The 17,999-nt window shown below is 41.0% G+C and overlaps 1 protein-coding gene across 1 annotated transcript in view; it reads right to left on the bottom strand.

Annotated features, from left to right (window-relative positions):
* ndst2a (N-deacetylase/N-sulfotransferase (heparan glucosaminyl) 2a) overlaps positions 1-17,999 on the bottom strand; it is a 35,122-nt gene that overhangs the window by 3,453 nt on the left and 13,670 nt on the right. The window contains exons 4-13 of the mRNA XM_040005077.1: positions 15,822-15,909; positions 13,919-14,073; positions 9,575-9,760; positions 7,094-7,222; positions 4,539-4,721; positions 3,705-3,801; positions 3,510-3,633; positions 515-689; positions 257-427; positions 32-141 (exon numbers count right to left, since the gene is read on the bottom strand). Of these exons, the coding sequence (XP_039861011.1) occupies positions 32-141; positions 257-427; positions 515-689; positions 3,510-3,633; positions 3,705-3,801; positions 4,539-4,721; positions 7,094-7,222; positions 9,575-9,760; positions 13,919-14,073; positions 15,822-15,909 (1,418 nt within the window). The remainder of the gene's footprint in view (positions 1-31; positions 142-256; positions 428-514; positions 690-3,509; positions 3,634-3,704; positions 3,802-4,538; positions 4,722-7,093; positions 7,223-9,574; positions 9,761-13,918; positions 14,074-15,821; positions 15,910-17,999) is intronic.

The raw sequence follows: 17,999 nt of genomic DNA, 5'->3' as shown, positions 1-17,999 counted from the left end.
ATACATGTTTATATGTAGGAGTGTTACGAACATTAAAGCCTGGGTGTAGTTGAAGATGGGGGTGACACCAAGGAATCTCTGTATTCCCTCCATCACCAGTACTGGGTTGGACCGCAGCAGCGCCCCATCAACAATGTGCAGCTAAACACAATTATAGAGAAAGAGTGTCAGCAACGCCTGAGAGAACTACAACCATCTTCCAATGTATTCGCAGCAGCCACTGAATGCGCATGTTAGCAGCTGCAGTGTGTGTTACCTGGCTGGCTTGGTAATGTTGCAGCCAGCGGTCCAGGTGGATAGCATATGCCCCAGGATTAAGGCAGTGTCTCTGAAGGGCCAGCAGATCCCTGGGGGCTGAGGCGCCTGCTGTAACTACTTCATGGAAAGTGTGGTTAAGGGCTACAGGGTCCTGATGAGCCCTCTGGTGCTGTAGTTAACGAAACACACACAAACACTAAAGAGGGTTTGAAATGCTATAAAAACGCCTTTGCAGCCTCACTGTGAGCATTCTCACCTGGTACCAGGAGTAGGCTCTGTCAGCCGGGTTAATGAGCACTGCCAGGATCTTGGCCCTGGGGAGCAGGGCCGCAGCTCTTTTAGGGGCTACTTCTGTGTCAAAGTAGTTGGCACTCTTTTCAAACATGAAGTCTGTGCTGACATTGGAAGGGAATGGGAAGAAGTCCATGTACCTGAGGAGGACACACACGCACACCATTACACAACTGTACTGAGGTGAAATGTGTTTTTTTTTTTAAAGAAATATTTTTAAACTGAGCAGCTTTTACAGTTGTGTGTTGCTTCTTAATATAAAAGTGTCCAATTTATAAGACAACACAACGTCTTTGTGTGGAATCGGTTTTCCTGCTCTCGTTTGCTGTTTTAGCTGTTTGGTGGTTGTTGAAATAGTTTTGTCTTTAACCCGAGATTCTGGCGTTTCTGGCTAAATACATTTATATTTAAAAATCGATTTGAATCGGTAAATCGATTATTGAAACCAACTCCTAGTGTGTGGGGCTGTACCCTGTAGGTTTATATTGTTAGACAGTAACATTACTTATTAAGAAAAGTGTTCTGTGTAATGTGTGTAATAATTACTTTGAGTAACGACGCAACAATGATCGCAACAAAGAGTGGAAATAGCTCCAACATGAGCAAACATTTGACCACTCAGCATGTAATTAATTTGCATGAATGCAATGTCTTTGACATGCTGCTTAGAGATGGTGCTGACTCAAAGCAATTCCCATCACTAGTGTCATTCTGAATTTGATGGCAACAACGTGTCTTCAGCAGCTGGACAGTGTATCAACGCCTCTTCTTTTAACTTCTGTGACTGAAGGAGAGCAGTTACTGGGCTTTAGAGAGAGGAATGTTGTTGTGTTCTTTTGGTTTAATCTGGCTCCAAATGTTTTTCTTAAATGTAAGCAGCTGTCTCAGGCATCCTCTTCCTCCAGCTCTGAACTAAGCTGGGTTGCTCTCGCCCAGTGTTCTGTACTGTGATTTATTAACCATCTAAATACACAAAGGACTTTGCAAATGACTCTTCTGAGTTATTGGCTGAAATCATGCCTAAATATAATAAAGCTCTAATGATTAGAGATTTTAATGTACATGTGCGCTGGCTTGACAGCATTAACTGACTCGCTAACTTCACGCAGTGGTTGTCCGGACCCACAGAAGAACATGAACACAGACTGGAGCTCATTTTATCTCACGATGTGTCTGTTTCAAACAGTGTTTTCAGATCACACGCCTGTGTTTTTTGCATTCACTGCTACGCTTTTCTCTGCTTACTTTGATCAGAACTTTGGGGCTCAGCTTCTAGTTTTATTCCACCTGCCAAACGATATCAGAGTCAGTGTCTCCATTCAAAACCAGACAGTCTAAAACGAATCCCACCTGGATTCTTTAATTCTTTCTGTTTTAGGCACATTTGTTCTTGTTGTTTTTAACACTAGCCTTTTCCTCAAGGGTGGTTCCTAAAAGCTTTAAAACAACCACAGATGGAAAAAACCTGGCCTGGATCCCAGTGTGTTATCCAACTTCGGGTCCATTTCCAATCTTTCTTTTCTTTTAAAAATTCTCTAGATAAATGTTTATAGCAAATTGAAGTCCCTTTAAATAAAAAATAAAATAAAATAAATGTAATTAAATAAAAAAAAACCAAACATCCTTGGCTTGTTTTAGTCTGGTTTGAAGTCTCTTCATGGAGCAGAATCAGTACTGCTGACGGGCCACTGCTCACTGTTGGTCCACAACAGTGATGGCTAAGACGGGTCTCTTACCGGGACCATGTCACCTATGAAGAAGACCACTGCCGGACCGCCACATGTCCCCTCCATGACATTCTACCCCAACTCCCGTGCCGACTGCACAAGATCACCACCACATGGACCCCACCCTACAGAAGACGCAAACCAGGCTGCCCCCGTACAACATGGCGGAGGACTTTCATTGATGATTTACGCGCCTGGGATGAGGCCGAAGCAACCGCAGCTGATCGATTACGCTGGCAGAGATCTGCCACCCAATGCGCTGAACGGTGCAGGAGGACCGAACTCTAAGTATTGTGTTTGGTCCTGGTGGGCACAGTATCTAAGGCCTCCAGTCACAAACCTGGGTTTTATGATGGACAGTTAGATTGGACAGTCAAATAGCTGCAGTGGTGAAATCCAGCTTCTTTCAGCTGAAACAAGTGGCAAAAATAGAAAAACTGTTGAAAGATCACTTTGAAACAGTAATCCATGCCTTTATCACAACTCTGGATTGGATTACTGCAACTTATGTAGGTGTTAGCCAGTCCTTCCTGCCTCGTCTTCAGCTGGTGCAAAAGTATGACTTAACTGGAAAACAGCAAATTACTTCTGTTTTATACTCACTCCACTGGCTGCCCGCCCATTTTAGGGTTCATTTTTAAATTCTTTTATTTCTTTCCTCTGAGATGTGCCTTGCCCATCTCAGAACTGTTGCACTTGCACTGTCCTTCCCGATTGCTCTTGGATGTGCCGAGGGCACAAGGCTTTTGCCGTAGCAGCTCCCAAATTGGCATTAGACAGGCCTCTGCACTGTCCAATTTTAAGATCCACCGCTTCTGTTTGTTGTTCGATCTAGTTTGCACATCATCAGGATGGGAGCGAATGTTCCCCCAATAATAAACCAAAGGGTCCCTCTCCTCATAAGTCTGGGGAATATATTCAGGTTTTCCAAAAAGACTTTCAATTTTGGATTGATCTGACTTCAGAACGGTTTTCCATTTTGCCTCAGTCCATTTCCCCATCCATCCATCTTCTGCTTATGTGGGGCAACAAACTAACAAAGCTGCTGTCTGTTAAAGACCAAACAGGGAATGTCATACTAAAATGAAAATGGACAGCAGATTATTTCAAAAAAAGTAATGTGGGACATTTACGCATTTACATTTATGCACACAAGTCATGGCAGCGCTGCACAGATCCAGACTTTCCTTTAAGGCTCTGTACACAGTGAACAGGGTGTGTATGTGTTTTTACCAGTCAATCCCATTGTGATAGTTTGCGCCACTGAAGAACTGGATCTCCTCAAAGGTGGTAGGGCTGGGGAAGGAGCTGGTGATTGCTGGGTGGATGCTCAGGAATGAATGAAGTGCTGTAGTACCTTTGAGCAAACAAGACAATTAAAATAATGAAAACAGAGAATTAAATAAGACAGATGAGAGGAATCTATACCTGTTTTTTGTGGTCCAATGATGAGAAACTTTGGCAATCTGTCACAGGTCTTCTCTTTAGACCAGATATCTTTGTGTCTCTTATCATGGCAAGGGTTCTGAAAAAAGAAAAAATCCACACAGTGTGTCATCTTCCATGACGGGTGAAAGTTACATTTACATTTTACATTACAGATATTATACACGTTACATTTTTAAATAAATAAAAGGGACATGAATGGTTTTGTTTATCATTTCGTCACATACTCCCACATCACCCAAATCTTGAAGTAGGCATTTCAATTTCCAAATTGTACAAAAGATGGGGGAAAAGGGTAGGTAAGGTAGATTTTAGATGTAATACTTAAACTTTTAAGATTAGAAATCATGAATGAATTTAAATTTTACATATTACACACCGTAGTCAGGGAAAAAAATCCACTGATCAGGTTATTAGCAAAGGTGCAATTAATGTGTATTTACAAAAACCCCACAAACCCCTAAACTAGATGCTTTAACTATAATTATACATTCACTGTTTTTCCTTACATCAAACTCCTTGTGCATAGAATTACTGCACTTATCATGAATCTGGCACTTATGCCTTTTTTACCTATTAACTTAAAAGAAAATGCATGAAGACTTTTTCATTTCTAAAATAAAACAATACAATAAAATGTATGTAAAACAATAACATAATATAACAATAAAAAAAAAAAAAAACACTCTTTGTTGTGAAGCTGTCTTTTAACTGTTGCTTTATTTAATGATTTATAGTGATTAGGTGACTGTGTATACAGTGAAGTGAAAACAGAAACTGGATTTCTCAAGTTTTAAAAATCATGAATCAACCCACCTGCCAGAGCGGGTCTCTCTCATCAGGAAAGATTTGGAAATACCTCTCGGCAAGCTGGACTGGTGGTAACGTTTGCAGCCTGAGGTTGGTCCAGCACTGGACAAACTTCACCAAAGACTCAAATGTATACAGACCCAGACGATCGTTGCCATAGTTAGACAGATGGGTCATGAAGATACTGATCTGGATTGAGAAAGTTAAAAATATGTTATAACACTGCCATCCTAAGGTTTTATTTTAATTTCATTTTTAATTGTGTGTGTGTGTGTGTGTGTGTGTGTTCACTTTTTATTACATGTTAGCATTTTATGTTACTTAAATTCTTTTTACACCATGTGAGAAAGTATTCAATAATTTCATTATATTTGAATAATGACAATAAAGAAAGAAAGCTGACAAACTTTGCCAACTTTAAATTTTACTTTTTCCCTCGAATTTCAAATTTTGATTAAAATGTTTGACATTGGGAATTTACTATCACACACTGCATGTTATATCCACTAAATTTCTCCATTATCCCCTTATTCTCGTGTCTTAACCATCTTGTTTATTTTGTTAATATCATCAATCTTTCTCATCCTATTTTGTCTTAGTAGAATTGAAGAAAAAACCTTAAGTAAATGATAAGCAATGGTTAAGTCTGCAACTTCTTAGTTAGAAGAGCTTGGTGCTTGTTTTTTGGGAGCCATTTTTGTTGGGGGGGGGGGGGGGGGGGGTGTCACTGCCAAGAACCTTACACATCTACTCAATCTTCTTTTTCCTGTTCTGGACTAACACGCATCTGTTGTTTAATTGTTTGTTCTATCATTTAAGGTGAGTGTGCACAATGTCTGTGCTCTAGGAATCAGATTAGTCAGCATTTAAACTTTCTAAGCTGGAATGTTAAAGGTTTAAATCATCCAGTCAAGACAGCGAAAGCTTTCTTCCATGTTATTAAGCACCATAACAGTGATGTGGCTTTCCTGCAGGAGACCCACATCAGGGGGTTTTACAATGCAGTCTCTTTTCACGGTGGAGGGGCCAGTGCTTTTCCAGGTTAAAGGACAAGGGATTTCTATACTGATCAGCCAGAGCATTCCCTTTGAGGCAGTCCAATGTTGTAGCAGACAAACAATAAACATTAAATCTGCTTTCAGGGTATAAACTGAACCTCAATAAAAGTAAGCTTTTCCTCTTAAGTAGTAAAGCAAGTTTGTTAGACTTCACTAACTTGCCCTTAAGGGTTAAAAAAACAAAACAAAACAAAAAAAACCCTTAAAAAACAACAACAACAAACAAACAAACAAACAAACAAACAAACAAACAAACAAACACACACAGGCACCAAAAAACAAACAAACAAGAATCTGATTACACTGCTAAACCAATTGAAGCGGTCCTTCACCCACTGGACACCATTTTCTAAGGACGTTATTAAAAATGACTATTTTACCCCAATTTTTAAATTGATTTATTTATTTTTATACCTCTTCCAGGCTCTACCCATTTTTATTTCTAAGATTTTTTTTCCAATGTGTTGCATTCTGTTTTGTCACCTCACACATGGGAAGGTAAACACCCAAGACCAATCTTCAAAAGCCTAAAACTGAAGGGGGGGCTTCAACACTTCAACAATTTTTGTTTTTATTATTGGGCCACTAACATAAGATGTCTGGTGTTTTTGTACTTGTACCTCACTCAGAGTGGCTCTTCTGACTGGGTGACTATGGAACTACACAGCAACAACAGTACATCTTTTCTGGCTGTACTTGGTTCTCCACTTTCAACTCTGTGGTGAAACACTCATTGGAAATATGGGGCAAGTTTAGGAAATACTTTAACCTCGACCTTTAAGTTGAGCTCACTGAGACGCAAACTCGTCCGAGATTTTTAGCATATGCACTTACGGTATCAATTTGAACCTGCTACATCACCTTGGTCTTTAGTTATTGCAATGACAAGAGTTTCAGAAAACTTGACCTCTGATCTTCACCTTGAGGTCAAGGTCACTAAGAGGGGGTGGAAGTGACACCCACTCTTAGTGGGTGGGGTAGAAAGAGTGGGGTAAAAATGACAACACTTTTAATTTTACAGGGTGAGTCCATCTGAAATCAACCAAGCCTTTTGCGTGTCCAAGTTGCATAAAAACTAGATGGTAGAAAATGTGAACATTTACAATGATTGCTGTCAAAAACATTTTCATGTTAAAAAACAGTTTTACATGCTTTAGTTTACAGTACTGTGAAACTGTCTCCATTTGTTTTTTGAAATTTAGATTGAAACTGGTTTGATGGACCATTTTTCAAAAAATATACATCTTGAAAACTATTTGAAAAATGAATCTGAAATTTCACAGCACTCATTATAGATGTCCAAACTTTGGACTCTAAAATTTGTATGCAAATTGGAGGTCGAGCAGGACATTTTCTAAAACTTGACTGAAGATGGAATGACCTTTGTGTAAAGCCAGGCCAAATCTTCAGACACTCAAGTCTCATGTAAAGTTGACACATGTGAAACATGAGTGCTAGACAGTCTCAAGCCAACAGCTGTAGTGTGCATGGAGGTTTTCTTACAGGGTTTAGGAGGACCGTGAGGAAGAGCTCTCCCCCTCTGATGCTCTTGTCCAGCTCTTTTGAACCTCCTGGGTATTCATTATAGAAGATTGTATGGGTGAATAGACCACAAGTTTGTCTGGGCAATACCTGAAATGAACAAATAGGGCATTAAATATTGGGGATATATACATAATTTCCTTAGGGATTAATAAAGTATTCTGATTGGTCAATCATCTAGGTAAGGAAACCCCAGAAAGTTGATTCTGTTCCTCTGTGTTCTCAGCATCATGTGTTTTTAGTAGGAAACTTTTTCACTTATCCAAGTGTAGCCACAGCTGCTCCTTTCACATAAATGGCCAACTGCAAGCAATGGAGGTCATTTATAAGAGATGTCTCCACCCTCAATAACAGGACCAACCTCAACACTGACCAAGTATGTCTTGCTCTTGTAATTTTATCTTATCTATATTTCAAATATAGGAGTTAGAGCAGGGAGATATGGCCAAAAATATTTATCACGATATATATTTGAAAATTTGCGATAACGATGTAACTGACGATATAATTGATGCGAGACAAAATACAACTCCACAACTTTACTAGCGCAAAAAAACACCATCCATTTATTTTCACTTACACAAGAAGCTGTTTTTTATGTGCATTAAACCTATATAAAAATTTTACAGTGCAAATGCAAATTCCTTGCTGAAAGTTTAACCAAAAGGCATTTCCAGTAGAAATGGGCTGACATATCCTGAGCATAACCATGTATAATATCCACTGCATTAGGGGTGGGCGATATAAACGATATACGATAGAAACGATATAAATTTGGCCAACGATAGAGATTTTGACTATACCGCTCTACCGCATGTTGATGATGTCATCAAGCTGCGCCTGTTTTGGTCGAAAGCATCGCAGTGGCTACAACCATTATCATCTGCAAATTATGCCGGGCGACAGTCACAGCAAAGAGATGAAGCACTTTTGAAATATGGGGAAAGCCAAAAACTGTGCTTCCTCCACTTCCGTAACATTGATTCATTAATGCTGAATTCTCTCGCAGCTGTTCTATTCCCATGTTGTTGCAGGATATTAATGACTAACCTTGTATTGTGGATGAATGATCTCAGTTGTTCTCCTGACTGAAGTTTGGCCCATGTATAGCATCCTGCCATGCGATTGCATGCTGTTTATTTTTCTGTCTTCATTTATGTTGGAAGTGATAGCAGAGCTGTACGTTTGAATTTTTTCAGAAATCTCTCAGTCAGAACATGCTATATCATGCTTAGGTAACTAGCAAAACTTGCAAGCTAACTTCTAACTCCGTTACATGTAATACATTCTGCTTTCATGGACGCCTGGAAGTTAAACTTCATAGTTACACCTGGTAAAGCAGCAATGCCGATCGTTTTATTAAAGATGACAGAATTTAGACAGTTTTTAACTCTCAGTGATGCCGCAGTGTTCGTTTGACTTTGGGACCTGAAGTGGAGGGAGTTTAGGACCCAGATTACTTCCAGATTTGCGAGCACCTTAGTCCGACAAACACGACAATAACGACGGCCCGCTTGCATGTTCTACAAAAAAAAAAGTGCTTTGTCGTGTATCTGACGGACACCAAACCAGTTCGACATCACTGAAGTTGCACCACTTTTACAAACCAATTCTGGTTCATCCATTTCACTCAACAATCCGCTTTCAATAATTTCCCCCAGGGATCAATAAAGTATTCTGATTCTGATTCTCCCTTCTCATTCTCCGTTGCCGCCATGCTTTTTTGCCATGTGCGTATGAAAACAAAGGCACTGCGCATGGGCGTTTTACCCATATTCTATCGCGATATTTCATTTTCTTATCGTTGCCTAACATTGTACCGTTATTACCATGAACGGTATAATATGGCCCAGCCCTAATAGGAATGTCGGTTTTGGAGGAGTCAAGGAGGCCATTTATGTGAAAAGAGAAAAACCATCTGTGAACCAAAGAGGGGGCCTAAGGGTACATCTTTCTCCATCTAACAATGGTTTGATTGGAGCCTTTCCCCAGCTCTCTGTGAATGGTACTGATGGATAATATGAAACTGTCATGAAAAGAAGCATTTTCATAATTATGAAACTAAGTGAAAAGCCCATTGTAAGGCAATGATGGTAGTCTTGTGACAGTACTTACCTGCAGTAAGCCGAGGCTGAAAGTGTCACTTGGTCACAAATGAAACTTTCTAGCTATTGACTTTGAAAATCTGTTTCAGTGTAATCAGCGGCAAATTGTTATTAGTTACCATTAAGCCAGCAAAAAACCTCTTGCCAACACTCAGAGCCTTAAGAAATACTACAGACTTCACTGATACAACATTCAAAATATAACATTTTAACAGATAGCTTGTACTTTTTTAACACAAAAACCTTCAAAAGTTCACATCACATCATCTTGGCTGAAAGATGTGTTTGTGTGAAGAAAATTACATGTGTTATTAAAGAACAAAGACTGTGGACTGACCTGGATGCCATTGTGGATGAAGCCACGTCGATATCGAGCTGGCCTTAGATGAGGGTATTCTTCTGTACTGGTCACCTTGATTCCCCACACAGATTTCCAGGCTTCATATAGCTGGCTGTGAACTGGATAAACCCCAGAGTGGTGTGGAGCTACTGCATAGCCCATATCTATTGGGATGCCATGCTCCTGGAGAGAGAATGGTACAATAAGAATAAGGGGTAGCTGTAGCTCAGGAGGTAGAGCTACTGATCGGATGGTTGGTGGTTCGATCCCTGGCTCACCCAGTCTTCATGCTAAATATCCTTGGGCAAGATACTAACCCCAAGCTGCTCTCTGATGAATCCATCGAAGTATGAATGTTAGTCAGAAAGCACTTAAAGTATAAAGGAAAGTGCTTGTGTTAATGAGTGAATGTGGCATGTTGTATAAAGAGCTTTGAGCACTCCGGGCGAGTAGAAATGCAAAGCGCTATATAAGAAACAGAATCCATTTACCAGTAAGAAGACAGCATATGGAGTTAGCAGGTGACAGACAGGTAGAAACAGTTGTAGTCAAGAGAAAAAAAAGGAGAAAAAAAGATAAAAGGACTGATTCATATATAGAGCTTTTTTACTCTCCTGGAGCATTCAAAGCACTTTATACAACATGCCACATTCACTCATTCACACAAGCACTTTCCTCTATACTTTAAGCGCTTTAGTATCTTGCCCAGGGATATTTGGGATGAAGCTTGAGGCAGCCAGGGATCAAACCACCAGCCTTCTGGTCAGTAGCTGACCTGTTCTAGCTCCTGAGCTACAGCCCCACACAGAGGCAAGCAGATACAGTGAACTTAGTCATACCAAGTCACGATTTTTACAATGTTTTAGATACGAAAAGAAAAAACAAGAAAAAAAAAAAGAAGGGAAAACCAGCTGTGACTTGTACTGTTAAGTACTTTGAGTGGTCAGTATGATGAGAAGACTGTTATATGAATGCTCTATAATACAGTCTACACGCCTTTAGATACCAGAGTTGCACCAAAATCCAAAAACCAGCTTTCATGTACAGTGGTGTGAGAAAGTGTTTGCCCCCTTTCCGATTTGTGTTTGTCACACTTAAATGTTTCAGTTCAAACAAATTTAAATATAAGACAAATATAACAAGTAAGAACAAAATGCAGTTAATAAATGAAGGAGTTTATGCTGCGATCCAAGGAAACTCACGAACAAATGAGAAACAAAGTAACCGAGAGCTCTCAGTCTGTAAAAGGTTATAAAGCCATTTCTAAAGCTGTGGGACTCCATTATACTCCAGCTTTGGCAAATCAGATCACTTCTCCTTCAACATCACAGACTGGGAAGTCTTCCAGTCTGCCGCTGACAACAACATCAACAATTACGCTGAGTACATAACAGACTTTATCCACAAATGCATTAATGATGTTGTACTGAGGGCTAATGTATGAACTTACCCCAACCAGAAGCCGTGGGTTAACAGAGAGGTCTGTGCAGCGTTCAGAGCGCGGACCGCAGCCTTTAAATCTGGGATACCCAGGTGAATACAAAATATCCCAGTATATGCTCAGAAAAGAAATAAAGACGACCAAGAGACAGTACAAAGAAAAGGTGGAACTCTGCTGCAGCAACTCCAACAGCATGAACATGTGGAGTGGTCTGAAGACCATCACAGACTACAAGGGAAACAGCGGCAGAGTGAGGGAGGTAACCGTTTCTCTACCTGATGAGCTTAACACCTTCTATGCACGCTTTGATAAACATATATCTCAGGAGCTTTTGCTGGAAGAGGACAGCTGCCTTCTTCAGATATCTCAGGCAGTCGTATGTAAATACTTCAGAAAAGTAAACACTCGGAAAGCTCCTGGACCAGACAACAGTCCAGGTCGTGTTTTCAAAGCGTGTGCCCACGAGCTGGCAGACGTCTTCACAGACATTTTTAACCTTTCCCTGCTCCAGTCTGCTGTCCCAAAATGTTTTAAGAGGACCACCATCATCCCTGTCCCTAAGAAAACTAATCTGAGCTGCCTAAATGCCCATCGCCCTGTAGCACTCACCGCCATTGCTACGAAGTGCTTTGAGCGTATAGTCAAAGCTCACATCACATCTTTAATCCCTGCTTCACTTGATCCACTCCAGTTTGCCTACAACAGATCTATAGATGATGCAATAGCAATTGCCCTCCCCCACCTGGACCAGAAAAAAAAACAAAAGACACATGCGTGCGGATGCTGTTCATTAACTATAGCTCCACCTTCAACACCATCATACCATCCAGACATGTCATGAAACTCCGTGACCTGAACATCAGCTCTTCCCTGCACAGCTGGATACTGGGCTTCCTGACAGACAGACAGACCAAAGGTGGTTCGGATCAGCAGCATCACCGCATCCACACTTCCACTCAGCACAGGTGCCCCCCAGTGATGTGTGCTCAGCCCCCTGCGGTACACCCTGTTCACCCACGACTGTACAGCAACACACAGCTCCAACACCATCGTCAAATTTGCAGATGACACCATCATCACCAGCTGCATTTCTGATGGAGATGAGACGGCATGCAGGGCAGAGGTGAGAGCCCTGACATCATGGTGCCGCGACAACAACCTGCTGCTTAACGTCAGCAAAACCAAGGAGCTCATTGTGGATTACAGGAGACTACAGAGAGGAGGCCACACCCCCATAGAAGGAGCAGAGGTGGAGAAAGTCAGCTGCTTCAGATTCCTGGGCATCAACATCACCGAGGATCTGAGTTTGTCACACCATGTTGGTGACCTGAGATCAGCACGGCGCATCACCAGGACTGAATTGCCAGCCATGCAGGATCTCTGTAGACATCACTGCATGAGGAAGACGCAGCGGACCCTCTGATCCCAGCCACAGACTTTTCACACTCCTGCCGCCCGGCAGGCGGTGCAGAAGCATTCAGACCCACACTAGCAGACACAGAGAATGTTTCTAGCCACAAGCCATCAGGCTTCTGAACTGTTGACATTCTGCACACACCATTACACACTCAGTACAACTATTGGACTCTATACACTGTCACTGTAACCGCTTTAAGTCCTCACTACACAGTTTTGCACAAACTGTAAATACCAAACAATTGTTTCAAATTTTCTTAATATTTAATAATAATAAAATACTAAAGTATTATTTTATTGTTATTGTCCTTCTTTAATATACCTGTACACTTTCCATATGTACATGTAAAGCTGAGGGACACAAGAATTTTATTACAGGTAAATGTTAAACTGTTTATCTGTATATGACAATAAAACTTGAAAACCCACTCCCCGACTCTCGCTCTGGCTCACGCTTCATGTTCTTTGCTTCCGAGTATATTTCACTTGCTGTTCATTAATAAAGTCTTGTTAGAAAACCAAGTATTGTGCCTCCATCTGAAGTTGCATTCGGGTCCACTTTCACGCTCGGGGCATCCTTAGCAGCAACATGTTACGGCAGCATCGGCCAAACAAGTTATTAGGTTTAGGGAGCAATCGTTTCCCCCACACACACAGTTCCATGTAGATATGGATTTTTTTCCCCTTAATAATAAAAACCTTCATTTAGAACCTGCATTTTGTGTTTAGTTGTGTTATCTTGTCATATAATCAAATGTTTGATCTGAAATATACGCAGAAAAACATTTTCTGCCTCTTTCTTGAAGTTAGCTTGAGACTTCAACTGTTTCTCAATTTTAAAGAAAATTAACTGTCTCTAAAATTATTACATCAGACAACAGCACGTCTATTTAAATGGTTTTTTTTCCCCAAATTTTTAAAAGTTGAGTACATTTACAATCAATGAACTATAGCACTTAAGTTCATTTTTCCTGGACAAAGACAGAATCAACCAGGATCTTGCAGCATGTGACATTAGAGACGGCTCACGTGTCTGAAGTAAAGTAAATGAGTCACACTGTCCGATACTATCTGTATAAACCTGTGGATGCATCCTCATATCTACATGCAGGATGTTGCTTCTCTAATCAAAGCAGCTGTCAAAATTATGTACAGGTGAACATGTTTAAAGTTTTGACTGGTACCAGCTAACTGGTAAGAACATTTACAAAATGCATTTAGAAAAGTCACTTGACATGCATCACAAATACTGCTATATCATGTAAAACTATACGTGACCACTGCTGCAGTGAAGAATATTCACTGAAATGTGAAGTGACATGTCAAAATGACAGAACGGTGTAACCGATCAGATGCACCTGCGGAATTGTTTTCAAAACTGCAGCATCTCCCTGTCTGTAATCTGCTGTATTTTTGTTTTTGTTTTATTGCAGGAAATCAAGCTTCCATATTGTGAGACTGCCCAGTGTAATAATGTTGCCCACCTGAGCAAAGACCTTGTTGAGTCTCATCTGCTCAGCCAGAACGCTGACATTGTGGAAGAGGTGAGGCTGCATGTGGCTCCACATGTGAGGAAACCACCAGAAGTCCATCCTGTGTTGCAGCAGCATGTCATCTCCCTGATCCTCTTCATCAGTGCCTGAATACAAACAAGCAGGCGCACACACAGCATAATTAACATGACCTGATCTGCACCGAATTCACTTTTATCTAGGAAGAGAAAGCTTGCCCTGAAACCCAGAATGAACAATTAATGTTTGAGTCAGTGCCAAGTATTTTAAAGTCACAGTAGCATTGCCCCCCTCTGACCACCAAATTCTAAATATTTGTGCCAAATATTTCCCTCAAAGTTTAAGACATTTCACATTCACAGGAAAGGGACTGAAAAATGAATGAAAGCATCCAGTCAGTGCTGCTGATCGTGCAGCAGCGACGCTAACAAAGGAAACCAGTTCTTCCAAACAGACTTTACAGCATCTGTTTTAACCTGCACAGATCAAAACTATACTTGGTAATGTTTCGAGCAGCAAGCTGCACTGATGAAATTATATCAGGCTGTTTTTACACATGAACGTTAGGTCAGGATACAGCGGGTAAAATAAGTATTGAACATATATTCACTCAGAAAATTGGTGATATTTTAAAAGGTGCTATTGACATGAAATTCTCAACAGATGTACAATGCATGCAATCCACACATGCAAGCTTTAGTTCTTTCCACAGATTTTTAACTGGATTCAGGTCAGGCCTGGCCATTATTGCAGCTTTATTTTCGTTTCCTTGGCTGTGTGTTTGGGATCACTGCCCTGCTGAAACGTCCATCTTCGTTTCATCTTCATCATGTGGGCAAATGGCAGCAGATTGTATTTGAGAATGTATCTGTACATTTTTCCTATTCATCCTTCCTTCAATTATATGAAGCACATCAGTGCCGTATGCTGACAAACAGCCCCACACAATGAGGTTCCCACCTCCAAACCTCATTGTAGGCATGGTGTTTGGGGGGTGATAAGTAGTGCCTTTGACTCCCGTATCCAAGAGAATCTCAAACTATATTTTCCCAGTATTTCACAGGCTTGTGCAAATGTTTTTCAGCAAACTGTAAACACGCCTCAACATGCCTTTTCTTCAGCATCAGAGTTGTGTATGGTGAGCGTGCATACAGGCTATGGTGGTTGCATTACTTATTGTTTTCTTGGAAATAATTGTACAGGCTGCTTCCAGATCTCTCTCCACAAGTGGTCATCAACTTTTTCAGCTGGTACTGTGATTTTCCATGCCTGTCACGCCTCCCTTTCTTCATTTGTTGAATACTTCTTCCTTTCTCATTATTACAGATAATTTATGGACCATCTATGGTTTAATTTCTTCTGGATTGGACACGTTGTTACCGACATCTGGTAAAAAGGTTCATGTCAATAGCACTGCAGCAGGTCTCTGGCCTGCTGCAGTGATCTCATGAGACGGTGTCAGGCTGGCAGTGGGGACAGGTGTTTATGAGGGGACTAATGACTCCCTCTCTTTATATAGTAACGGAGGAGACACTGTGGAGGAAACTGCAGGAAGAGTTCGCTCCAGGCTTCAAGTTGTGCCGAAATTAAAAAAAAGAGAGAGCTTGTGATCAAAATAAAGCAACAAAAACCACAAGCAGCGTTAGAAATATTTTTACTTGTGTTGACATGTTGAATACTTTAACCGCTGTATGTTCCACATTTGTACTTTTCCACATGTAGCACAGCAGGAAATGAGTGACCTTCTGAATACACTGAGGGGTCACTACACCAGCACAGAACACAAGTTTCCATTTTCACCTGCATGTTTGAATAGAGCAGTCTAAAGAAGTTCATGGCTGTTGTGAATGTAGAAAAACAGAAAGATTATGCATACCTGTGTGATAGAACTTTCCCGAAAACCCCAAGTTAAAGGTGAAATTTGGGACCAGTGCTCGCAGTTTGTTTTGTGTGTTGAGCAATGCCTGTAAAAGGATGACACATTTTAACCGTTGCCAATTACAAAAATCAAGCCTTACTAACAGAATCTAACCTGAAGGATGAAATTTGACAAAGAGCAGAAATGCCACACAATGGGTGAAACACAGGTCCATCCTTGTAATATGAAATAATCAGTCAAATGGATAGAGTCAAACATTTATCCAACCTACCACCTACAATTACATTAGATTCAAGGATTCCAGTTAGTTACAAATAAATGAAACCTAAAGAGGCAGTGAAAAGTGGAACCTGAAACATTTCAAACTCTACTGCATATCTCCTTGTTTCTGCAGGTCAAGCTTTAATGAGCTTTAGAAAAAGGGTTTAAAAGATCAAAATTATTCAAAAATCAATCACTCAAAGATGGTGGCAGCTTTAAATATATTATCCTTCCTCATTTTTCCATTAAATAGTCAGCAATGAATCAAATGTTAGGATTCAAAAACACCACTGAAAGTTTGTCTGAAATGTGATATAGACTTGATTGGATTCAGTTTTTTAGTAACAATTTTAACATTTTAGTAGTACTGAAATAGATTTTTTTTGTGTTTTATTATCCGTAGGCAGTGCTAGTATCACAATATCAAAAAAGCCAATTTTGCAGGTGAATTTTTATATGAAGTCTACTAGGGATGCACCGATACTGATTCCGGTATCGGTCTCGATACCACATTTTCTAAAGTACTCGTACTCGTTAAAAGTCCCCCGATACCGAGGACCGATAGCACGGTCTGAGACCTGTCTATGTTTGAGCGGCATGTAAGGGGTTAATCCCACGCTGTGTTGCTGTACCCACGCTTATTTACCCACGCTTATTGGCACAGAGGAGCATAGCTGATGCTAAAGCAGTGGGACAGAAAAAGTTGGGCATTTTAAACATTCCGCCTTAGCCTACTCCCGCCTTTCAGGACATTCAGGGACAGCTCAACCAGCCAATACAGGGAGTGCAGAATTATTAGGCAAATGAGTATTTTGTCCACATCATCCTCTTCATGCATGTTGTCTTACTCCAAGCTGTATAGGCTCTAAAGCCTACTACCAATTAAGCATATTAGGTGATGTGCATCTCTGTAATGAGAAGGGGTGTGGTCTAATGACATCAACACCCTATATCAGGTGTGCATAATTATTAGGCAACGTCCTTTCCTTTGGCAAAATGGGTCAAAAGAAGGACTTGACAGGCTCAGAAAAGTCAAAAATAGTGAGATATCTTGCAGAGGGATGCAGCAGTCTCAAAATTGCAAAGCTTCTGAAGCGTGATCATCGAACAATCAAGCGTTTCATTCAAAATAGTCAACAGGGTCGCAAGAAGCGTGTGGAAAAACCAAGGCGCAAAATAACTGCCCATGAACTGAGAAAAGTCAAGCGTGCAGCTGCCAAGATGCCACTTGCCACCAGTTTGGCCATATTTCAGAGCTGCAACATCACTGGAGTGCCCAAAAGCACAAGGTGTGCAATACTCAGAGACATGGCCAAGGTAAGAAAGGCTGAAAGACGACCACCACTGAACAAGACACACAAGCTGAAACGTCAAGACTGGGCCAAGAAATATCTCAAGACTGGTTTTTCTAAGGTTTTATGGACTGATGAAATGAGAGTGAGTCTTGATGGGCCAGATGGATGGGCCCGTGGCTGGATTGGTAAAGGGCAGAGAGCTCCAGTCCGACTCAGACGCCAGCAAGGTGGAGGTGGAGTACTGGTTTGGGCTGGTATCATCAAAGATGAGCTTGTGGGGCCTTTTCGGGTTGAGGATGGAGTCAAGCTCAACTCCCAGTCCTACTGCCAGTTTCTGGAAGACACCTTCTTCAAGCAGTGGTACAGGAAGAAGTCTGCATCCTTCAAGAAAAACATGATTTTCATGCAGGACAATGCTCCATCACACGCGTCCAAGTACTCCACAGCGTGGCTGGCAAGAAAGGGTATAAAAGAAGAAAAACTAATGACATAGCCTCCTTGTTCACCTGATCTGAACCCCATTGAGAACCTGTGGTCCATCATCAAATGTGAGATTTACAAGGAGGGAAAACAGTACACCTCTCTGAACAGTGTCTGGGAGGCTGTGGTTGCTGCTGCA

This window comes from Simochromis diagramma, unplaced genomic scaffold (assembly GCF_900408965.1).
Source record: "Simochromis diagramma unplaced genomic scaffold, fSimDia1.1 OVJJ01000309.1, whole genome shotgun sequence".
Taxonomy (NCBI): Eukaryota; Metazoa; Chordata; class Actinopteri; order Cichliformes; family Cichlidae; genus Simochromis; species Simochromis diagramma.
This window is presented reverse-complemented; position numbering and strand designations above follow the sequence as displayed.